This window comes from Lactuca saligna, chromosome 2 (genome assembly GCF_052625555.1).
Source record: "Lactuca saligna cultivar CGN05327 chromosome 2, ASM5262555v1, whole genome shotgun sequence".
Lineage (NCBI taxonomy): Eukaryota > Viridiplantae > Streptophyta > Magnoliopsida > Asterales > Asteraceae > Lactuca > Lactuca saligna.
The window spans coordinates 143,235,716-143,262,334 of record NC_136418.1 but is presented as its reverse complement, the minus strand read 5'-3'; the positions used below and the strand labels follow the sequence as shown (position 1 = coordinate 143,262,334).

Below are 26,619 nucleotides of genomic sequence, written 5' to 3'. Positions count from 1 at the left end.
GTCTGATTAAAACATGATTTAAAATAGTAATATATTTTTTGATTTTTATATATTTGATCATCGAGTTTCTTTTTTTTCGTCGAAACTTATCTTTTCAACTTATTAAACTGTACACATTCAGTCTTTATTATCGGCTACTCCAGATTAACCGATAAAAATGACTTAATAGTTAATAAAGTTATATATTTTTCACTTTATACACATTTAGGACTTAATATTTTTGTACACATTTAATCATTAATATTTTCATTTATGTAAAATTAGTCATTAATTTTGTGTTTGTATTCATTCAGTACTTATGAATGATTTCTTTAGGTTTTTCTCATGACATCTTAAGTGGGACAATCATTAATGAGGTGTTTGACGCTTTTGATACTTATGTCCATCGCGATCACGACTACTTGGTTGCTTAGGTGATTTGTTTTGAACGTCATAACTTATTCATACCATCTCGGATTTTAACGATCTTTATATTAATGCGTTCGTATTTTAGTCTACTACAACTTTTATTTAGATTACTCATGTTAAAAATAATATGTTTTTACTTATTATATCCATACGGTTTTTATGAATATATGTATGAATTTTTTTTGATAAAATCGTAAGTAAAAATATATTAGATTTTAATTGGAGTAATCATAATAAAAGTTGTAGTAGACTCAAAAAATCAACACGTGGATATAAATATCGTTAAAATCTAATATCGTATAAAAAATTACGACGTTCAGAATACAAGACCTAAGTCAAACCATAAGACATACACAACCAAACAGTCGAGATCGCGATGGACATAATTATCAACAACCTCAAAGATCTCATCAATGATTGTCCCACGTAAGATGTCGTGAGAATAACTTAAAAAAAAATCATTTATAAGTACTAAATAAGTATAAAAACAAAAATGATTTATTTTCAAACAAAAAATATTAATGATTAAATGTGTAGAAAAATATTTATGACTAAATATGTATAAAGTGACAAATATATTATCCTATTAAGTCAATTTTCCGGATAATCTGAAGTAACTGGTCTTAAGAACTGAATATGTATACTTAAATAAGTTGAAAGGGTAAATGTAAACGAAAAAAACTCAATGAACAAATTTATATAATTTAAAAAAATATATATTTTACTTTTTTAAGTCATTATTCCTTAAAGCATAAAAGAAACCCTATCTCAAACACTACAATAGATTTCAACTTTGCCAAACAATTTAGAATTTTGAGAAATTGTTCTTGTTTGGCTTATGTAATCTAATGTCAAAAATGTAAAAATTGCATTTTACGAGAGAATTAGAAGTTCACTAAATTTCAAAAAGCATCCTATTTTGATTTTTGACATATTGTAACAAGAAAATACACAAATTTTGTACATATTTACACTAACTACTATAATATTACTAGAAAATGTGTGAAAACGTTAAAATGACTACTTCAAAATAATTTTAAAGTTTATGGAACTAAAAATTTTAAAATCTACGCTATTTTAACATATAGTAACAAGAAAATTCACGCATTTTGTCTACATTTATTAAATCAACTACAATATTATCGTAGAATATGTGAAAAATGCTAAAATGACTATTACATGAAACAATATATAAGTTCATGAAACGGTTTTTGTTTCGTTTTGTGGCACTTAGTTTTTCTAAACTATAATGTTTCGACAATAAGGGAATGATAAATATGTGTATTTTTCATAGTTATACACACAATTACAATATCACAGCAAAATACGTAAAAAAAAAAAAAAAAAAAAAAAAAAAAAAAAAAAAAAAAAGAGGTTAATATACGCACTTCATGAAGTGTTTTTGTAATCATGAAGTTATTGTCTTAGTGTATTTCAAATATATAGTAACTATAGTATTCCTTTTCCTAAAAGTATTGTTTACAGACAAAAAACACATAGATTAAAAAAACATTAATTAATTTAATTTTATTAAATAAAATAACAATTGTACCTTTTATTGCATTTAATTACATCATTCTATTTCATTTAATTCCATGGTAGGTTAGCTAATAATTAAATTATTTTGGTAAAAAATATATTTATTTTTAGAAATAAACTATTATTTTAAAACAAACCGAAAAGGAAACATAAATTATTAATATGAAACAGAGGAATTAATATGTTACTATTATGAAACAATAACATATAACTTTGTTGGAACCTGTTTTCCAACAATAGGTTTACCTATTATCCAAAAATAAGGGTCTTCAATTATAACACAAATTCTAAGGTTTATATGTTCTCAAAATGGATAAATGATTATACAATTGTGTTTGGCTTGCGTTCCTCGCCTGGTAGTCGTGGTTGGTCCATGATAGTTGGTTTTATTAATCAGTTACATGATAATGGTGTTATTCATATGTTAGTGATGTATAAAATTATAAGGGATGAGGTTGATATGAGGTTTTGGATAGATACTTGGTATGAGAATACTGCGTTGTGGTTTTGTTTTTCTAGATTGTGTATACTTCCAAACAACCAATGGTGGCTGGTCAGAGAACTTTGGAGGTCAAAGGGTTTTAGTTTTTCTCGATATGGCAGATTAAAGGAGGAGCTGAGTCATTATAACTCTCAAATTTTCTTTCTATATTGGATTTGATAAAGTTGCAATCTACATCGAATAGGATTGGGGTGGAAGCAAAAACCTTCTAGAGGACTATACAATCTTTCAGATTCCATATTGATAATAATCATCATCCCGTATCTAATCATGTTACTTGATGGAATAAATCGATTCCAATAAAGATTATGTCTTTATTTGGATGGTTTTATGTTAGATTGCATTCCTACACATGTGAATCTTGATATAAGAGGTATTGATCTTGACTCTCTTTTGTGCCCAGTTTGAAGAGAGGACCTGAAAGACGCTAATACCTTTTTTTGGGTTCTTTGGACATACGAGAATGTGTTGCTTTTTCGTAAGCCAAGTATCATAAACATTACATTAAACATTACATCTTTGATAAGATTGTTGCCTTTTCTTTTAATTGCGTTGTTTTTAGAAACCCAAAGGCTAGAAAAAAATTGGAATGTGTTGACGTAAAATCCAATTATGCGTTAATTTGTTTTTTTGGTTTTCGCTAGTCTAACTAGCTTCTGTTTTTAATATATTGTGTAGGATGAAATAGGGTTTGTGTTGGAGATCTGGATACCCCTTGGATCGTGTGAACACTTTCCAAACTGATATTTCTACCTTATGCCTAGGTTGCAAGAAATTCAACCTAGGATGATGATGGGTTTTAGGTAAAACAAATAAACTAGAAAATCAATTACTAAATTCACATGCAACATCCTTTGGATCTATGTTTTAACTATTGAACATATAACTTTGAATTGCAAAACAAGAACCCTAAAGGAAGAGGCTATTTTTGAAAATAACTAATTAGGGTTTTATAATCACATACCTTTCAATTGTTATAGTAAATAATTGGTTATCCTTAGTGTTGGATTAGTGTCTAAGCTCATAACTACATTTGGTATGTACTTGATCCGGTTGTGTATGGTCCTTTTGGGTTGCCTTCATCAAAACAACTTGACAAGGTTATTTAAGAGAGAGAAAGAGAGAGAGAGAGAATATATTAAGGTTTATTAATATCTTATAAGAATAATATATTAAAGGAGAAATCATATTATTTGATTAATATTAGTCATAAATTAATTAGAAATTAATTTGGTGACTAAATGAGATTAATTGAATAAAGGCATAAACTGTCAAATGTGTTATAGTTGAGTTTTGGGCTGGGAAACCTAATGGACTAAGGGGGAACGAAATTATGATGGGGATCCATCATATTTTCATCTAAAGGCCCTAATCTAGAAGATTCCATGGGATGCTTGGTGACTAACCTGTCCATTAGGGTTTAGACTGAAACCCTAGCAACCTACATTATAAATAAAGGCCCTTGGATGCGATTTTCGGATGCTTGACTCCAAGGAAAAACCTAGGGCCGATTTTTAGTGTTCTTCCTCCTCTCTCATAATAGCCTTCTTGCTTGTGGTGTTTGGGAACCATTAGAGGAGTTACAATTGTGACTCTAAGCTCAAGATCAAGAAGATGCAATGGATTTCAAGCCAAGTGAAAGAGATAAACACTTAGATCTATTCTTATGATGTTAATTTCGAATTATACATGCTAGATCTAGGGTTATACGTCTTGGATTAATTACATGTACAATAGAGAAGCCTATATCTAAGCTTTAGGGTTTTGCATGAGCACATAGGATGTTCTTTACTTTATAACCATCACTTAGACCTTGATCTTCTTGGAAGCCTAGCACCACAATTGTCGTGCCTCTAATGCAAATCACATACCTTTTAATTGTTATATAAATAATTGGTTATCCTTAGACCTTGATCTTCTTGGAAGCCTAGCACCACAATTGTCGTGCCTCTGATGGAATCACATCCAAGAACTAACAAGAAGGAAAGTATAGAGAGATAGAGGAAGAGAAAGTATGCAATTTTCATCCAGGGTTTTCTAGGTGTAGGGATAGATGAAATTCAGGAGCCAGGAGGCTCCTTATATAGTTGAGACAACTAGGGTTTAAGGGAAAACCCTAATGTTTCTTTGGTTAAGGCCCAAGCTAACCATAGGACTTATCTAAAGCCCTTGGATGAAATTATCAGGGTTTCCCGTAAAAATTTCATCCAACTCCTTCAAGGAGGTTCTAGAACCTTCCATCTAACTATTTAGTAATTACAAACTAGTCCATGTACTTCTTAATTAATACAATTAGCCCCAAAATCAGTTCCAGTTAATTTATGGCTAACTATTAATCAAACATTATGATTTCTTATTAATATATTAATCTCATAACATATTAATAAATCATTTATATTAATCTTATTATAATTTAATCTCTCTCTTTTTATAATTTCCTTGTCCAGTTGCTAGGTTTGAGGGCAACCCAAAAGGACTGGGTTGCTTTCAATTCAAGTACATACCAATTATAGTGATGGACTTAGACACCTAATTCAATAGATAATCCAAGAGGACACTTACGAATCTAGGCACAGACATTGTAAGCCAAATTGCTAGAAGGATTCTATGTTCGTCTGAAGAAAAGATAACAAATGGTTGTGTATCTCTTCTCAAAGAGAAGAGTCATTTATATAATAAACGAGATTTGTGGTTTGCCTCTTAGGGTTGGTCGTCATGGGTTGCTTTGGAAGTCGTCAGCGGGACCCTAGCCAGGGGCTTTGCCCCTTATACCCCCCTAGGGGGGCTGCTCCTAGACCCCGCCAAAGGGGCGCTGCCTCTTTGGAAACCCCAGACCCAGGGGCGCCGTCCTTGGACCTCCGACTTGTCGTTGAACCAGCTTCTAATTCGATCTTATACATGCGTGCATTCCACACATACATGTATAAATATTAGAATACAAATTATGAAGCCTCTTAGTTCACATATAAGTTCTAATTACATAAAATGACATGATGATACAAAAATCATTAACATGTTGTAGTTCCAGAAAAGAAAAGATGAATGAGATATTAATTACCAAGATATATTTGTTGAAGGGACCCTGAAGAAGTTAAATGACTTTTAAACCATCATATATTAGCAAAGAGAAAATATGATGTGCTTGTGGAAAGATTTCAACGGGTTATAAGATACCACCAACACTTTCTCTTGTGCAAGAATAAGTGGGTGCAAATGCAAACCAAATTGGTTTCCATTAACAAATGCACCATCATTCAACTAGAAAAATTTAGATTATTTATAGAGCTTTTTTTTTCTTAATTGAAATTTTAATACAATTTTTATTTTTAAACCATATTAAATATAAACTCAAATATCAATTTCAATATCAATCATTGTGCTTTATTATAATCTCTACACAAACATTGTTGTGACACTGAAAATCTGATAGATCGCTTTCCTCTTCCATCTACGGTTACATTTTCTTGCTATTTTCAATGTAACGTTCAAGCCTAGATTGGTTTGACGGCCTCAAAAAACTGTTTAATTGTTGTATAATGTAAAACAAACATTCAGTAAAAGATACATTTGTTTTAAACATTTTGTTGAAGACTGTTTCAATGTATTTGTATGTTTTTTTTTTTACCATATCTTCGTGCAAAATTCAAGATTTTTGAAATAACTCACAAAAATAGATACAATTAAAACAGAAAATTATGTTTTTATATTTTATACGTGAATAACATTCATTAATATTTCAATAATTATCCAATAGTTTTCTTAACATTGTGATCAACTATTTTAACTATTTAAAAAGAGAAAAAAAAAGTATTAATTCCTAGGTACAATGACTCCACTCGTGTTACAGCTATTCCAGTGCACGTGTCCTTGTCGAAAGCGGGTCCCACGGGGCCCACTTCAAGTAAGAAGCGTGTGATGTGTCTGTGATGGTCCCCACGACAACTGCACACAATCCCAGCCCCATTCCTTTGTCCACACGTGATGCTGTTTGGTTCGAGGTTAACAGCTCCACGTCAGCACCTCCCTCAGATAACGGAGGCAAGTAAGCGCCTTTAGTTTCATTTAATTACAGATAAGTCCATATACAATAACCTAACCTACAGTTGTAGGTACAAAACCATAAGTTATTGCATTAACAGCTTGAAGTGTGTTTATGACTTTATGTTTAGCATCTCTTTCATGAGAAAGAAAAGAGAAAAAATGCCATAAAAGATAATGTTATAATATAAAGTGATAATATTTTTAACATTTAACACAAAATATCAACTAATTAGTTTGCTAAAATGTTTGCAAATACATGTTTTGAGAATATTAAACTTTATGAATTTTGTTCATCAAAATTCCACGAAATAAAATAACCATGCAAATTTTAGATAAAATGTACACATAAAATAGATAAAAAATATTGTTTATAGAAGACATATTATTCTTTCATACAAAATGTCATTGAGTGGATACTAAAAGGTAAATATGAGAACAAATGTAGAATAGACAAGCTCCATTAGTTTTGCTTACATTTTTTTTTCCTCTTAAGCAAGACTCTCAAAAAGAAAAAGAAAACTAACTTATTGTAATTTACCGTTTGATAATAATGCAAGATAACTTATTTTAACTTATAAAATAGATTATAAGTTAACTTTTGATAACTACTTTGAGATAAGTTTTGATAAATTTTATAGGATTTTTTTTAAAATATTCTAGATATATCCTTGATTATATTTGTTATTTTTTCCTTTGATTATATATCTAAATGTCTATTTATGTCATTTTCATTGCAATCCAACTTATAAACTACTTTTTACGAAGTACCGAAGACTATTAAATCATAAATTAGCTTATCAACCATAATTAACCTTTCAACTATGCCAAACATGATTTTATTCTTTACTTTTTGGCTTTCTTTTCCTTCTCACTCTAAATATCATCCCTTCACAAAAAAATTAAACGTGCTAGAAACATTTAAACAAATCGCATTTTTTTTTTCATGAAGTAAAATCAATTTCACCAAAGATTATGTTATTTTTTATATAAATGACTTACATATGTGGTAATTTAATTGAATAGCTCTTTAAAGAAACTTGGAGGGCATATTAACAGTTTCGGCATAAGTTAGGGGTGTAAGTATAATATTCTAAAAGCTCAGAGTAATATACACTTGACCAATCTGAGGTCGACGAATTGGATCAAAAGGAACTCCAAGTCCTCGTGAATCCACACATAACAAAAAGTTGCACACGCGAAAAGAGAAAGTCGCCGGAGCAATCAAAGAAATGACCGGCGGCGGTTCTTCTGGACGGCTCCCGTCGTGGAAGGAGAGAGAGAACAACAAGAGACGAGAGAGGAGAAGAAGAGCCATCGCCGCAAAGATCTACGCCGGACTTCGATCTCAGGGGAACTATCGTCTTCCAAAACACTGTGACAATAACGAGGTCTTGAAAGCACTCTGCGCTGAAGCTGGCTGGGTCGTTGAAGAAGACGGCACCACTTATCCCAAGGTCTGTTTCTCCAAATTCCAATTTCGTCTGTTTCGTAATTAGGGTTTTTCCTAGATCTACTCACTTCTAAATCCCCTTTCTCAGCGTTGAATGCTAGATGTTTTCATTCGTTCTAAGGATGATTTCGTTATCGAAATCACTTCCCTGGTTAATTATTTCAAAATTTGTTTGATATTACGTTAGAACAAGGATAAGATTGGGGGATGAGTTGACTTCCAGACTTAGATTCACTTCAAATCTCGTTCTAGGGTTTGGGGCTTATTGCAACTTTGAAGAACATATCAAAACTGCTTCCTGTTTAGGATCTATTTACAGTCTTACAGAATTAAGATGCAATTTTGAATTTTCAATTCGAATTAGAGAACCCTAAATCTGTAAAATCTTGTTTGATTACAGGGATGTAAGCCATCTCCAAATGAAATGGCAGTGATGTCAACAAACATAAGCACATGTTCATCAATCCAACCAAGCCCAATGTCATCATCATTCCCAAGTCCTGCACCATCATACCATGCTAGCCCCACATCATCATCATTCCCAAGTCCATCTCGCCATGAAAACCCTCCACCACCTCACCATTCATCCTACATTCTCCCTTACCTCTGCAACTTATCCTCCCTCCCCCCTCTCAGAATTTCCAATAGTGCCCCTGTCACCCCACCTCTCTCCTCCCCAACATCCCGTGGAACAAAGCGAAAACCCGACTGGGAAATGCTATCAACCACCGCATTACAATCCTTCCGCCACCCTCTCTTCGCCGCCTCTGCTCCGACCAGCCCCACCCGCCGCCACCGCGTTCCTCCGGCGACCATCCCGGAATGTGACGAATCGGATGCTTCCACGGTGGATTCCGGCAGGTGGGTGAGCTTTCAGACCATGGCGGCATCGGTGGCACCACCTTCACCAACTTTCAACCTTGTGAAAACTTCAAGTCAACAACCGTTTTTCCAAAATGGAATGGTGGTGCAGAATGGTGGTGGGTGTGAGTTTGAGTTTGAGAGTAGTACTTTGAAGGCGTGGGAAGGTGAGAGGATTCATGAAGTTGGATCAGAGGATTTGGAGCTTACACTTGGAAGTGGGAAAGGTGTGATTTGAATTATATGTTATAATTTATGGAGTTGAGAAAATGGAGATTGTTTATAGCGTTGGAAAGAAGTGGGATTCTTGTTTTCTGTAGAAGGATATGATTGTTGGTTAATAGAATGGGTAGATTTTAAAGAAAGGATTGATCGATGGAATGGGAGTTTAGTAGATTAAATTGTTTAACATGTGGTATTTATTATGCAAAAAACTGAAAAAGAAACATATATATATATATATATATATATATATATATATATATATATATATATATATATATATATATATATATATATATATTGTGATATTAGAAGAAATTGACAGAACTTTAAAATATGAATACTAAGTGGATTTATTTTTTGTATGCAGGCAAACACAATTAGATTGGTGTTTTAGACTACATTAACTTAACAAAATACATCATACAGATACAGACTTTAATACATATGGATCTTTGATTAAACACGCATAATAAATTAAACAATTTCTAATATTCAATTAACATTAGAGTTTATCTATCTAAAAAAATCAAAGGCCGTTTAGCCCCATAATTACAACAAGAGAATAATCATAAATAATATGTTAACATAATGATTAAGCAAACCGAATGATAGCCTAATGATTCCATTTTTGATGCTTCAAACTCTTGCTCAAAACGTGATCTCCAACTTCAAAATTTCCTTAGAAGGGTTTCCGGTCGTCAAAATACCCATATATCTTAAGGGGATATATCCTTTTACGTTAAGAACAATACTTTATTTATAGATTTTCCAAACGGATAAAAACCACAGAAAATAAGGGTTTATATTTATTTGTAAAATCTTAATTCCAAACGTTATAAACACCTTTTTATCTTTAAATGCATTAAACATAGCTCATATATATATATATATATATATATATATATATATATATATAAAAGTTTATAACCCGTGGGAACCACGGTTACAAAATTAATTGATTTTTTATAGTAAAATATCAAAAATTTTAATTAATTATTTTAAATAAATTATTAATTAAGAGATTTTTTAGTTATATAAATTTTAATCATTGATTAAAATAAATATGTGAAATTATATTCTATAGTTTGTATTAATTTTATTTTAATTTTTATTCTAATGTTATTAATTTAATCTAATTAAAGTGAGAAATTTAAAATTTGGAATTTGAAATGGAGTTGATAAGTAGCATGCATTAATTAGGAGACATAATAATATGACAAATGGTAAAAAGAGAATAAAACTATTTTTTCTATTAAAATATATATATATATAATAATAATAATAATAATAATAATAATAATAATAATTTAAATTTGAAAATTGAAAATTGAAAAAAATTAAATAATATAAATATCAGTTATGCTAAATGAGTGATGAAAAGATTTTAATATGAAGGTTAAAAGTGTCAAATTAGTTAACGATGGTTTGACTTGGAGTTTGACTCGTAATTATATGACTTGGACTTGAGAAGATACATGGGAAAATGGGAAGGACTAAAGTGCAAATGTTCATAAGTTAAATGGTTAGATGGTGGTCCTTTGATAAAAATTAGAAAGCTAGTGGCTTAAGTGTAAAGAGGAAACTATAAAATGGAGCTTGGAGCGGATCGACTTATCCAAACTCGTTAAATAATTTTTAAATGTTGATTCAAACTCAACTCGTAGCTACTGAGTTTTGAATAATTAAACACATACCCTTATTTACCGGATTAATAAATTTTCAATCATTTTACCCGATCCATTTGCAGTATTAATATTAGACTATACTTATACATTACAACACATATAACATGAATCGATTCATTAAAAACAGATAACATTCATTCAAAAAACAAACTTCAATAATAGCTTAATAAATAATGTTTCTAAAACAAAACAAATGTCTACCAATTTCTTCGTTGAGCTTGAAATTTTCAAATAAAACCGAATCATCAATGGTATTTTTCTTTGTGGATATCATATACTCAACAATATATGTATTTTTTTTAATATTAAATCTTACTAAATGATTTCATAAAGGGCTTGTTCCGTATGAATGTATAACTTATAAATAATAAAGTTATATTTTAAAATTTTCGAAGGTGATAATTTTATAATTTATAAATAATAAATAGAAAATGTATCGGTGATAAAAGTATGACTTATAAATAATAAATTTATATTTTAAAATTTTAGATGAGGGGGGTCTAAACGGACCGAATCAATAGTGATCCATACCCGACTCTTTTAGTAAAAATGTTAACGGGTACAGGTCGTTAACGGATAAACGAATCATAAAATATGATCCAGACCCATTAACTTTGCACGATTTGGAGCAGATTAGGGTCGTAAACCGCTTCGTTGCTAGGTCTAACTATAAATACGACTTTAGGCTTATATTCTCCTCACTTCAAAAGTTGGAACAATTTGAGAGAGCAAAGAGGAGAGAAATGGTGATTTTGAAGCTTGAAAGGCTTGCATTGGAGTAACTCAAAGGAAGCTATATGTAAGGTTTCATAACAAGTAAAGGAATGAATCTACACCAAATTTTTCATAAACTCAAAGTTTAATAGAACATTAAAAAACTAATGTATGGTATATATTTAAAAATTAGAAAACATTTTTTCTCATTAAAGAGTTAATGACCATTTAACTTCAAATGCATTAAATGCTAGGTTACATATCACAATGATAGAATTTAATGTATTGAAAGACAAATATATTTGTGAGATCATTCAACTAGCTCATTAAATTCATCATTATATATGTTTTTAATATACAACTTATTATGGTCTTTGTATGGTTACCAAACCCCAGTAGCCTTAGTGCATACATAAGTTTGTAACTCAAGTCATTCATTAATTTACTTGCATTCCCCCTCAACTTACTTTCTTTGTTCACAATCTAGCTAAAATCCTTAATTTTTTTTTATTAAATACAACTTTCTTAAATTCCAATTGAGAAAATTTCACTGTAGCACAATCAACTATTGTCATTTACCTGATTTGGTCACTAAAATAATTTTCTTACGCAATAGGTCATTAAACTCACAACTTACTTATCAATTAAATCACTTTGGTTAGTAGTTTTTAACAAATCCTCCGTCAACAGGTTATTCTAAATTACACGAATGGTCCTTATGATATTTTGCGCAATAAGTCAGTTCTGCCCGTCTCTCCTCTCTACTACCTTTGGAATCACATTTGAAAGAAAAACCGTCCCTTCTAATTGATCCGCTACACTGGAGATCAAATCCCACAACCCAAAAACAGAAATCGACACCAATAACAAACTAACAAAGTAACAACAATGAAAATAATATCTTTAAAACTTTACTCGAATTCGAATGCAAGATATTTACACCCGAACATATTATTTTATTACAATGTTTTGTGTTGAAGATTAACGAGCCAAGAAAGAAGCTCCTGAGTCGAAGGCCTTAACTTTGGTGATTCATTTAAACAAACACATGTAATCTCAAAAGCCAATAACATATCTTTATCCTGATCTGTATTAAAAATAAACGAATCAATCACTTCACTCTCCCCTTTTTCCATAGCCATACCAACAATTTTTTCTATATTTTCTTTGATTTTTTAATCGATGATACAGGGATTGTTCTGGTTTCACAAGGGTAAACTATGCGTCCATCAACACATAAACTGGGATTTCCCTTGAAGCTTAAGCTTGAAAACATTAAAAAATGACCTTCATTAGGGACTAAACCCCTCATATTATTGTGAGCGACACTGAATTTGGATAAAAAAAATTAGATTCACCAAAGACGGAGGGATTATTCCAGTGAGATTATTGTATGACAAATCAAGCGTCTCCACAATTATCATTCCTGATAAAGAACTAGGAATCATACATGATAAATTGTTTGAGTTTTAAATTCAAAATATGTAGTTTTTTCAAGTTGCAAAATTCTGGTGGGATTTCACCGGAGAAGAGGTTCATGCCGGTGGAAAGCTCATGATCTGATTGTACTGCATCGCTGATCGTCTAACACGCATGTTTCTTCTTTTGAAGAATGAGAAATCTGGTGAGGGTTCTTCTAATGAGATACCTCGTGAAATCAAACTCTCTAATTGTGTATGTGTAAGAGATTTAGGAATCTCTCAAGAAAAAAGAATTCTCGCTAATAGATAAAGATCTATTTGCCATATGTCACATTTTCATTTATTTTGTCACATTTAATTTTGTAGTTATTTTAAATTAATGTTTATTCCACATGTCTTAAATTCTAGATAGTATTTAAATGCAATAATATATATATATATATATATATATATATATATATATATATATATATATATATATATATATATATCAATTTCATTAATGAACTTTTCTTTTAATTTTAAAATTAATAAATTAAAGATTCATTAATTTTCTTTATTTATTTATCTAAATTATTTGTTTAAATTTAAAAAAGAAAAAAAAACATTTTAATTTTTATAAATCAATATTTTATCACTTTTCTTAGAAATTCGTTCTTCTCAAATGTTTAGAATTTTGTATTTAATTTTTCTTTAAAATAAACCCATATAATACATGTGTGTCACATCTAGTTGTTTAATAAATACAAGTTAAAAAGAGACTTAATATCACTGAGATAAGCCGGAATTGAACCGGTCAAGTGGTTCCATGACAAATCCAGTACAGAATTATTATGCCACTGGCGTAAGAGATGAGGCATCATCACTAGTGACAAACGGAGGAGAGTAGAGACCAACTAACTTATTGCGCAAAAAAAAGTCATAGGGATCATTTGTGTAATTTAGATTAACTGGTTAACGGATGATTTGTTAAAAACTAACGAAAATGATTTAATAGACATGTAAATTTTAAGTTTAATGACCTATTGTGCAAAGAAAAAAAATATACTTTAGTAACCAAATCGGATAAATTACAATAGTTGATCGTGTTACAATCACATTTCCTAGTTTGCCACCTCAATTTTCACAATATCGCTTTTGATATATTTTAATTAATTAAAGTACATTATAGCCTTCACTAATGAGGTTTAACCCATTAAATTTAATTAAATGTCGCATATACCATTTTAGTCGATTTAAACATTAAGAGGGTGTTTGACTTGTTTTTTTAGAGGCAAATATCTTTTTTGGAAAAGATAAAAAGTAAAAGATTTTGGATTTTAGATAGAAAAAAAACTGACTTTTTAAAAAAGTTAGAAAATATGATTTTTTGTAACTTTTTCAAAAAGAACTTTACCTCTCGAAAAAACAAGTCAAACAACCCCTAATTAAACCCTTATAACTATATCATGGTCATATTTAAGGAATTTAATTATTAAAAAATTTATTTGTACCATTTTGATTTTATATTGCATTCCCTTTAATGCCAAAACATCATATTCCCATGTGTTACAATTCTTTCATCCTTAAAAGAACTTCATCGTGAAAATCTATAAGTCATCACTCATATGATCTTCACATACATAAATAAACATATTTATAAGGCACTATTATTTTCAAATCTTATCACATTTTATCTTCACATACATAAATAAACATATTTATAAGGCAGTATTATTTTCAAATCTTATCACACTTTTTTTCTTAACCCCACTTCATTATGAAATCTACGATGAATATTAGATATTCATGAAATACTTGAATATTACCTTTTATAAGCATTATTATCACATATCCTCATTCTTAATTGTTAATCTCTTCAAGTACCTCCATGTTTACCCATGAGCCCACAACATAAATCGTTTAATTGTTAATCTCTTCGGCGTGTAGACGTTTAAATAGCAATTCATACATTTACTAGCAATTCATACATTTTCATAAACATATTTTAAATGAGCTAGAAAAGTCTCCATTAAAATCTCATTATTTTATCTAAATTTATTTTTAATCCCATTTGCACAAACTAAAATATGTGATTCTATTATTTTACATAACATAGTTTCATTCGATATTGTGATTCTATTATTTTACACACCACTCTACGATCATATTATAATCCCATTTGCACAAAAATTGACAATATTTGAGATAGTTGTGTCTCATCTCCAGAGAGTTGGTTTAGGTGATTAGGTCTATGCTTCTCAATTTTAGCCATGGCAGTGGTAAATCTAGTCGAGATCAAATGCAAGTACAAATCAATATCGATTGAGAGAGGAGGGTTTGATTAGAACTTTGAAGGATCGTGGAAGAAGAACTAGGTCGACTTCCAAAATCAATGGAAAGAAATTGCTCAGATGCTGATTGTAGGGCTCGAACCTCTGATTTATTTGGGAGTTTCTGATTTTTCCGCTTTTTTTTTTCTTTAATTCTGGGTTGCATATGACCTTTTTTTCCCCTTTTCTCTGTAAAGATAAAGAAATTATAAGATGGAAAAGGAATCGATTTTCTAACTCTTTTCCTTAAAGCATCCACAATGAGGAGTTTAATGGAAGATTTGAATGAGGTGTCATGCTTACTTGTCATTCAATTAATATAACTCCACCATTGTGAAATGCCACCTTGGCACTCAATGGATTTGGAGTTCAATGAACATTGAACTCTTCAATGTGAAAAAGGAAAGTCTTTAAATCTTTAAATAAATATATTTTTTAATATGTTCTATTAAACTTGTAGAGTTTAATGCATTGTTGGATAAAAATGAATGAAGTTGTATGGAATAGTAAATGATGATGTGATACTCCATTAAACTCTATAGAGTTCAATGCATTGTGGATGCCCTTATTATCACTCTTAAAAAAAGTATATTTTTTCTTTCATGATAAATAGACAAAGCAAGAAAGCACCAGAAAACGCATACACTATTTCACTTCTTTGCCTTTTGTCATCTTAAGCATGCCTCCCAAAAAACTTCACGCAACAATACTATACAGTCACGACGTCGGTCATCTAGTTCCAGTATTATTACTTGGCCGCCATCTTATCAATCACCACAACCTCCATATCACCGTCCTCACCGTCACCACCACCACCTCAACAACGGAATCCCAACTCCTCAAATCCTTGACCGCTGACATCCACCTTCCAGTCATCCAAATTCCTACTGCAGACATCTCCTCAGTCGTTTCTCCAGATTCCAAAGTGTTCACTGAGATTTGCGTCATCATGCGGGAAACAATACCTACCATCCGTACCACCATATCCTCCATGGACCCTCGTCCCGACATCCTCATCGGAGATATCTTCTCATCGGAATCTTGGGATATAGCCGAAGAAATTGGGATTGGAAAGTATGTGTTCGTAACGCATGGTGCACCGGACTGATCTCTTACTCTGCAGTGCTAGATAAGAAAGTGGCAGGTCAATATGTTGACCAAATAGAGCCGTTTAAGATACCGGGATGTAAACCGGTTCGACCAGAGGATGTTCTCGATCCCATGTTGGATGGGCGTTGTATGCTGAACAGAGGATGAATGCGACGATCCTAACAGAGGAGCTGAAGGTGGCGGTGAGGCCGGAGATGTTGCCGATGAAGAAAGTGGTGGGGAGGGAGGAGGTAGAGAGGATGGTGAGGGGTTTGATGGAGGGCGAAGAAGGAAAAGCAATGACAGAAAAAGTTAAGAGATTAAGGTGTTGTTTGATTTTCTAAAGAAAAAATTCATGAAGTCTGCGGACCACCTCTACAACCCTCTACAGTAGAAGAGGTGGATCTAACGGCTGCAGACTGTAATAAGAAGCGTGTTTGTTTTTTTAACATCTGCATACTGCTGCAGAGATCAGAAAATTAAAATAAACTAATTTTATAAATCAAAAATAGTTTTTTAATAAGAAAAATTTAATAATGTATAACATTTCGGCAAGAATTAATGATATTTCAATAAAAAATAATCATATTTCAACAAAAAAAAATAAAGATATTTAGCAAAAAATAATGATATTTCATCAAGAATCTATCATTATTCAATATAAAAAAAACAAAAAAAAAAATCAACAAGAATTAAAAAAAAAAAAAAGTGAAATAAAATTTCAACAAAATATAATAAAAATTTCAGCAAGAAAAAAAGAAGAAGAAGAGGTTGGAAGTGGCAGTACAAGTGTTGCGCCAAACAAAGCACGCACAGAGGTTTTTGACTATGAAGACTTCTAAAAAACAAACAGCTGCAAGATGAAAAGTGTTGCACGCGTGCTGCACCGCGCAACAATAAGAAGTTTGAAGAGATGGGGAGGAAGCATTGAGCGTAAATGATTCGTCTTATATTTCAACATGTAGATTTGTCGAGGATTGCTGATCAATTTTTTATTTTATTTTTATTTTATTTTTTTAATTTTAAAACTTTAACCAAACAAAATAATGTGGTTTAATCGGTTTCAGGTTAAAAAGAAATTAAATAAAACTTCACATCTGATTTCTTTTTCATAATGATATACTTATAATTATATATAACATTACCAATAAAAAATGGGAAGTGATTCGTACACAACAGTTTTTTACCGTACACAACAATTTATGCATTATAGAGTTGTATAATACAACACTTTAAAGCACAAATTGTTGTGTATGGAAAAAAAGTATTGTGTACGAATCAGTTCCCATAAAAAATTATGATCATTTTGATATTTTGTTAAGGAAAGCCCAAAACAGAAGCAATAAACCAAAAATACTCTAGAGGTATAAGAACAATCAAATGAATAAAAAGTATAACCTACAAAAACAAATTATATTTATTTTTCCATGTTTACCCTTTGCAACAACTCAATAGAAAATTAACATCAGGAAGTATGAACCAAGATGGCAGAAACAATTTAAAAAAAATACTTATTTTTCATGTTTGCCCTTGGCAATACACAACTGTTGTGGGGATATAACACAAATAGCAAGGTACATTAAGTTATTGTTCATTAGCAAACCAACAACTACGGTAGCATGTGGGACAAAAACCTATTAAACCTGCTGTCGTTAGTTGTTAAAAACCTCTGAGCAGTTCAGTTGAAAAAAGCTAATACATCATTATAAAAAATCTGAAATCAAACTTCGAAATTCATATTACACAGTGTAAGAAAAAAATCAAAATTTAGAATGGTAGAATCAACTTTAGAAAGAATTAGAAATTTCAAAGTAGCTTTAAACTTACACATATTCAGATTCAGAAAGCAATTAAGTCTTTACTCTCAACTCTCGAAATTTAGATTCAGAAAGAACTTCCCATTCACTGATTTGCGTATGATTCAGTAGTGCTAGTTTAGAAACAAGAAATCAAAAATAAGAAGGAAAGAATAAGGAATGATCTGGTGCTTGTGATATTTTAGAAATAAGAATCGAATTTCAGAAATCAGAAAGGAAGAATACGAAATGGTTGAACTCAAAAATCAATGAAGAAGAATAATAATAAATAGAATAAGTCTAGAGCTACCCGTTATCTAGAGAAGTGGAAGCGATAGTTTTGATGAGCCTTGAAATTTGGAAATTAGAAATTAGATTACTGATAAATAAAATTATTTAGGGTGTCCATATTGTAATATGGTGTCTTTTTAGCCAACCCTAAAATAACTTGCTATATATACATGACGTATCAAAGAGCTGGTTTATTGATCAAATTGACCACATTGCATACAACATTATCAACACAAATGCAAAATCGATGAAGTTCGATGGAGCTTAGATTAGGTTTTGATGGGTTAACGAGGTTTAAAGAGGAAGAATATGAACATGCAACAAATCTTAGAGATCCACCCCAAAAACTATTTTTTTTATTTCCTATTTATTCCTTAATTCTTCTTAATCCTATTTCATTTCATCCCCATTTTTTTTAGATATGAACACTATTACCCTAAATATCAAGTAATAATATTGCCCTAAATATCGAGTAATAATATTTTTTTCACCGAAGTTGAGTTGTAGGTTTTAGTCACTTTTATATATTTATAATTTATTTTGGTATACTAGTTATAATTTAAATATAATATTTATTATTTATAATATTTTGTTATGTATTAAATTATATTAATTAATCATAAATGTATAATTTATGTTAATTAATCATAAACGTATTTTATAAATGTGTATGTGTAATATTTCTATAAATGCATATATAATATTTATTTATATGTGTGTTATAAATGTAATTTTATTTATATAACATTATTGTAATGAAAAATTTAATGATATATATTTGTTAAAAGGTAATTAGTCGAAGGGAGTGTGTTTGATAATATATGTCAGTTGTAAAATAAAATATACTAAAAATATACTTTTGGGGTAAAAAATGAAGCAGGGTAAGATGAAACACTATTTACTCTATTTTATAGTCTATTTTTAAGAAAAAAAAGAAGAAGGTTAGTTGGAGATATTCTTAAGAATCATTATTGAGATTTTAGGTTAATTATAATACTTTACAATATGATAGTAATGGCTTGTCAGGTAGGGGTGTGATAAAAACCCAAAACCGAATAACCAAACCGAACCAAATGGTATTTGGTTTATTTGGTTTTTGGTTAATTCGGTTTGATTAACCGAATAATTGAACCTTTGTTGGTTTGGTTTTGGTTAGTTTTTTTATTGTTTTAATTGGTTAAACCAAAAAAATCGAGTATACTATTTAATTAATACGAGTATATATTTATAATTTATATCTATGAACTAACATTTTATATATAAAATTATAGATTAATTATTAAGATTTTCATAACTTATTATTTAGTTATTAACCATTATAGATTTATAATTGTGTTATACTTTGTATTAAAAATATAAACAAATTAACCATATGCCAATTAAACTTAAGTCATTTCTTTATAAATGGCTAAATCTATATTAATTTATCTCTACAACTGATGTGTCTGCAAAACAATACAATCATGAAATATTGAATATAATATGTTATATATTAGTGTATTTTCTTTATTTGTTAAAATGTTTAACAATTTTTTTTTCTTTTAGTTTAATATTTATATTTACGTGCAAAATTTTATTCGGTTTAACCGGTAAACGGAACCGAATAAACCGAATTTGTATTAAAAATAGAAAAAAATTAACCATATGCCAATTAAACTTTAAGTCATTTCTTTCGTCTTCATAAACGACTAAATCTATATTAATTTATCTCTACAACTGATGTGTTTGTAAAACAATACAATCATGAAATATTGAATATAAAATGTTATATATTAGTGTATTTTCTTTATATAATATGAAATATTGAATATTATATGTTATATATTAGTGTATTTTCTTTATTTGTTAAAATGTTTAGCAATTTTTTTCTTTTAGTTTAATATTTATATTTACATGCAAAGTTTTATTCGGTTTAACGAGTAAACTAAACCAAATAAACCGAACATTATTATGGGTATGACTTGGATGTGTTGTGGTGTGAAGAAAGCAATAGAAATAAACATAAAAGTTGTGTGTATTTATTGTTCTCGGTTCCTTCAAAAACTTTTTGTTGATGTCAAATCGGTATCAGAGCGAGATGAACTATATGAGCTCGAGACAGATGCCTCTGCCACGACTTACCATGACGAACTATGATAATTGGAGTATTTAGACACATGTGTTGCTTGCATACGTAAGACACATGTGACATAGTTAAATTTGGTTAAGCAGAGCTGACTGAAATGGGAAAACTAATGGTGGTTCGGGCAGTGGCGAATCTAGAATAAAAAACCATATGATTCCGTATATAAATAAAATTGAAATAAGTAGATCTTTTAATTAAAATAAATAGGTTTTTTTTACAGCAAAAATAACATTTTTTCTATATATATATATATATATATATATATATATATATATATATATATATATATATATATATATATATATATATTTGTTGTATTAAAAAAAAAAAAAAAAGATAGGTCCTAGGACCTACCTTGTATAAGCCTATCTACACCCTTGGGCTTGGGCAAAGGCATCAAAAGAGATGAGAATGAAAGATAAGATCATATTTTACATATTTTATAAAGGCTCCATAAAATCCTTTAGATTCAACAAGTTTTCAATCATTTTTTTTAACAACAAAAATTCTCATTACCAACCAAAACCTAGCAAAAAACTGGAACAAACACAGAACAAGTCTTTAATCATTAACTTCGATGTGTTTTACTCTGTGGGGATGAGTCATATCATCATATCTAAACTTGTAGATTACATATAAAACACTTATAATTTGCATTTCACAAAACAATTGGAAAAAGAGTTAGTCAACAATTGAAGTCTTAGTTGGATCCAAAAGCATTGAAAACGGTTGGATAAACCTCTTCTGGTCAAAATAGATTTTCGGTAAAGGAACTTGTAATTTAACAAAAGCACATGGACCACCCAGGAATATTTTGAAAATACAAGGACCAATATGCAACTTTTTAGAATAATATGAACTAATTTGAAATTTTTTGAAATCTAGTCAACATGATAACATAGCTAGCAATGTCAGCGATAATGTGGTCGTCTTTTATGAGAGTTGCTACTAGCTAGTTTAGGGTTTCCTAATGTAGTTGATCGTAAAGAGAAACATTAACCACACATTTGATGTCATTACGGTGGTCAAAAGTTTCTAAAAAAACATATATTCGTAGTCCTTGAGACATGGTGCTCCCTATAAAATGATTTTCGGATAAGAAAATGAAGAATTTGAAAAAAAAAATCTACGAATTAAACCAAAATCTGATACCAATTGTTGGATTATAAAACTCTTCTATTCAATATTGAAATGGACTTACACCATGAGGGTCGATTCTTAAAGCCTACCCTTACTAATAAAACAATAGTTCCTGTAATCCACTTGTCAAATGCATAGCCCCCCATGTCGCCCTCCACGTCATCAAATGCCACATGTCCTAATGAGAGACATTTCCTTTTGATTTCGAAATTCAAATTACAATATTGATTATGAAAATTCAAATTACAAAATTTATTACAAAATTTGAAATTTGAATATTGATTACCATATCATCCCTTCATTTTAGGCATTTTTTGTTAGACATAAATCACATTTGTTATAAATTTTATATCTTCCATATTTATCATTATCTTCCATTTTTTAAAATGATACATAAATATATATGTTCGGATTTAACATGATTTCAATACACATTAAATCATCTATCCTATTAATTATACATTAAATCGGTAATCAATACCTTCACACAGTCTTCCTTCTTCTTTTCGTGCATCCTAATCAATACCTTCATTGTGTTCGTGTTTATCTTCATCTATGTATTTCTATATTGTTGTTGTTGTTGTTGTTGTTGTTGTTGTGTGTGTGTGTTTAGTCTGATTCTAATTTCACAACTGCTGATTTTTTTGTAAATTTATCTGCATATCTTTTGTTTGCTATATCTATACCCACATATGTTGTTTTTATTTTCTCCCCACATATTGCATTGTATATGCTCGATAAAACTCACATTATAACATTTTTTATGTGTCATTGCATTGTGGGTGTTAGATGCCTAGAGGCCTTGTTATATGAAAATGTTCAAAGTTGTAGATAAGTATATGATCAAAGTTATCTATCACATACAAATCATCGATTACCAATGTGAACAAACTTTTTTATGTTTTAAAAAGACAAATATGAAATCCGGTTATTATCATTCATTTTAAAATACACAAAGTTTGAGTTTTATTTATATCGTTTTACAGATTTTATTGTGTTTGAACTTCAATTTATTAGTTCTATCTATCATCTCATGTTCTGAATTTTTTTTACCTATATCTTTTTGATTTACCATAAACAATCGACTACATTTTATTAGTAATGGTACCTTAGAATCACAAAATTGATGATTAAATTCAGCTCTCTTTGTGTAATATTAAAGAAGTTTTGGTAGAAAAATAAATTTCAACAAGTGAAGCAAAAGGAGTTTTGACATTAGTTGAAGAAAAAAGTTTGGAAATGGAATAAAATACCCCAAGTAAATCACTAAACTTTATTAATTTAGAAACACATCATACATATTATGATAGATAGCAACTTACCTTTTTATGTTTATATAATATTTTCTTGATAGTTTTTTCTCGATATTCTTGAAAAAAATGTTGAAGTTTTGTTAATACTTTTTTTTATGATTTTTTGTGTCTAGGAGGGGTTTGATAAGCTCATAAACCCCCAATAATAAAGAGCTTACATCATTTAGCCTAATTGCTGGTAATCTACTCTTTGTCTTGATAGAATGTGGTATGAGGGTATTTTAGTCTTTTATTTATTTTAAAATCGTGCTTTCAATTTCTCCTATTTGGAAGATATGCAACAAGTATTCACCATATATGGAAGGTAAATCAATAAAATACAATTCTTATTTATTAAGAAGATGTATTTGTTGGATTAACTGTCTAAGCAAATAACTAAATTAGTATAATCTTGAATTATTAGAAAAATTCATTTTGGGTTGCCCTCGGACCTAGTAATTGACTAGAATGCTTTTTGGAGAGAGAGAGAGAGAGAGAGAGAGAGAGAGAGAGAGAGAGAGACTGATTTATTAATTCATTATATGATTAATATATTAATTAGAAAACAAAATAAATGATTTATTAATATATTATGAGAATAATATATTAATTAGAAATAATATTATTTTATTAAGAATTAATCAGAAACTAATTGGAATTAATTTGGGGATTAATTTAATTAATTAAAAGTAGAAGGACAAAAGGTGACAAAGTTTAAAAGTTAAACATTGAGGAATTCTAGAACCTCCCATGAGGGGAACGGTTTCTAGAGGGTTCCTGGAAGGTTTCTTGGGCTCTAAGGAAGCCTTAGATGCCTTAGGGGGAAGTAATATGGTAAGGGCCATCTATAAAGAACCTGTCTTATATACAGCCTCCCTAACACCTATATAAACCCCTAACGTTTTGGAATTTCAAAATTCACTTCTTACCAAGGGTTATTTTGGAAATTCCCATTCTTCCTCATGTATCCTCTTTAGCTTCTAACTGCTAGGGTTTGGGTGTGAACCATTAGAGGCACGGGTTTATAGTGCTTTCTTTCTAAAGCTAGATCAGTGTTTATTTACTACAATAAACAAAAGGTATGTAATTTCTATGAACCTTTCTTAATTTCGAAAATAGCTACATACTTCTAGGGTTCTTGATATTCAATTGTTTGTTGAAAATCATAGTGAGAACATCGATCCTTTAGGTTGCATGTGAACTTAGGGTTTAAGTTTTTCTGCCAAAATAAGATTTTTTTAACCTATAAAACTCATCAGTGGTATCAGAGTCATTGTTCACATTGATTTTCGCACAAAGTTGAATAAGATCAAAATTAGGGTTTATAAAAACTAAACCCTAATCGAGGAATTTTTTGAAAATTGCTAGGGTTCTTGAAACCCTAGCCGCCACCCTTAGAATTTTCAAATTTTGGTATGGTTTTAGAAACCATAGACTCCTAGACTATTTTCGAAAATTAGGGAACCTTGTTAAGGTTTATCTAGTTTCCTTAATTGTTGTTTTAAAAGTCTTTAAATCAAATAATGAAAACCTAATAAACCCAAACCCTATTTTTAAAAATTAAGGGTTTTGGATGAGGATTAAATTTGAATTATTAAATGATTATTAGTAAATAATTATTTAATCCTCAAATGATTTAAATTAATTTAATTAAAAGATAAAGATTAAATCATAATTGGTTTAAATTTAATTAAATTAAAAGTTTAATTTAGATAATTAATATTTAAACCTTGTATTTTGAAAAAGTTTTAAAATAAACCTTATATATGTATTATTCGAAGCTAATTACTATATGTATAAGACTAAGTCAATCAGATCGTTAGTTTGCCTCATTCAAGAAGCCAGACTCTAAGGGGGATATAAGAAAACTGCCTATAAATGGTAGTTGAATGAGTGTCCACTCTCACCCACCGCTTCATTATTTGGTGGAGATTCGTTAGCAAAATGGATATGATAGGACATTAACTTCATTTTAAGTATAATGTTATTAAAGTACCAGAACTCTTTTATAAAATCTCACTCTAGTTACTTCAAGAAAATATGAAAAGTATGTTAATCCATGAAAACGTACATCATTCTTTATATGTCGTTAGTGGAGCGTGTCTGGTTAGCCTACACACTAATAGGGACTATAAAGAGATATGATGAAGCATCTAAAAATTATCATTGTTGATGGATCTTGTGTGGTTAATCGATACATCAATGTGAGATGATAAATGATATTGAGGTTGTCAAGTGGGTTTGCATGGTTATTCACATCTTGTTTGTGATCCTCGACATCCTAGTCACAAAAGTGAGAGCATCACATCTTGTTTGTGATCCTCGACATGCATCCTAGTCACAAAAGTGAGAGCATAACCTGAGATTAAACATTCCATTGATAAGATTCAATTATTCTCAAAATATCTAGGAGTTTCATAAGATTGAAATTGGTAAAAGCCTTACCTACCTAACATATTCAAATTTTACTACGACACCCCTCTTCAAAGTTCGAATAAAAAATATGGATCTTAACCTTAATTTAAAATTTATGGGTTAATAATTAAGTATTAAAATCAACTAACTTGAATTCTATTTTCTCCCATTATATATTTCAAGTCAATAAAACAATGGTCTTCGTCATTCCTTTGGAAATAGTTTTCCTCGTCCTTTTGAAGATGATCTTCCACTTTCTAATCAAGGTGAAAATGTTTTCTCTTCTTTGGGAAATAGTGGAACTGAACATCATGATTTTTCAACTCTTCCACCTCCTCCTAAGTGACTCTCAAAATGTCGCGTTTTCCTCGTGTTGAAAGATACGAAACTACTCAAGCCTATTGGCATGTAGACATCAAGATGGAAATTATGTGTGTGCGTATGTTATGGAAATGAAACCGTACATTGACTGTAACATCCCAAAAATTTCATGCCAAATTAATTTTTTTTTTCAAAACATTTAAAACCATTCATCATTACAAAGTTTGTTTTCAAAATATCTAATATTAGAGTTAGCCTATAAACATAAACAAATCATGAGGAGCTGTACGATCATGCCTTCGCCTTGCCGCGACCCCCTGATGTAACTGAAACAAATAACTGAAATTGTAAGCCCGAAAGCTTAGTGAGATCCCCCAAAATACCAATGCCATACAAATATAACCAGATCATATAACAATTACAGAAAAACATGCATAATAAGCCTTCAGCCTAACTGGACCGCCTTGTAGGGCCTACAACCTATCTAGACCGCTCCCGAGCCTTCGGCATGACTGGACCGCCTCGCAGGGCCTACAACCTATCCGGACCGCTCACCAGGTATGTTGGCCTACAACACAAAGCAGTATCGCCTCAACCCAACCCCCAATCAACACACAAACATGTGCACATAAATATCATACACTAGCTCATATCATATAACAGTGAAACCAATCTATCAGATCACTAATCATAGCAACATCCCTAATAACCGAGGTATTGACCTAACCGGTCACTAAAATAGCATCATCCTATAATCGAAACATTGACCTAACTAAGTTACTACGCATAAGCATATAACTATCCTAACTACCAAGATGTAATCAATAAACATATCATGCCATAACCAGATACAATCCATAAAGGGCTGGCCTTGATGCCTTTGACCCTGTTAATAAAGTGAGGATAACTCACCTCATACCATCGACTCGAAGATAAACTCAAGCTCTTGGATTACTGCCATGAACTCTACCACATATACTCATTGTAAACCA

General features: G+C 30.4%; 1 protein-coding gene and 1 pseudogene across 1 annotated transcript; both read left to right on the top strand.

Annotated features, from left to right (window-relative positions):
* The first annotated feature begins 7,609 nt into the window (after positions 1–7,609).
* LOC145031900 (protein BZR1 homolog 1-like) lies at positions 7,610–9,210 on the top strand. Its single transcript, XM_078980556.1, has 2 exons — positions 7,610–7,944; positions 8,341–9,210. Exons 1-2 carry the CDS (start codon positions 7,720–7,722, stop codon positions 9,037–9,039), a joined length of 924 nt encoding a protein of 307 aa, XP_078836682.1. The 5' UTR covers positions 7,610–7,719; the 3' UTR covers positions 9,040–9,210.
* A 6,627-nt stretch (positions 9,211–15,837) lies between these two features.
* On the top strand, positions 15,838–16,415 carry LOC145030189 (anthocyanidin 3-O-glucosyltransferase 5-like; annotated as a pseudogene).
* Positions 16,416–26,619: the final 10,204 nt, after the last annotated feature.

Bases quoted from the DNA above. Each gene is read 5' to 3' on its own strand.
- LOC145031900 (XM_078980556.1), top strand. From the start codon at position 7,720: ATGACCGGCGGCGGTTCTTCTGGACGGCTCCCGTCGTGGAAGGAGAGA. The intron at 7,945-8,340 runs GTCTGTTTCTCC...GTTTGATTACAG, and splicing joins ACGGCACCACTTATCCCAAG to GGATGTAAGCCATCTCCAAA.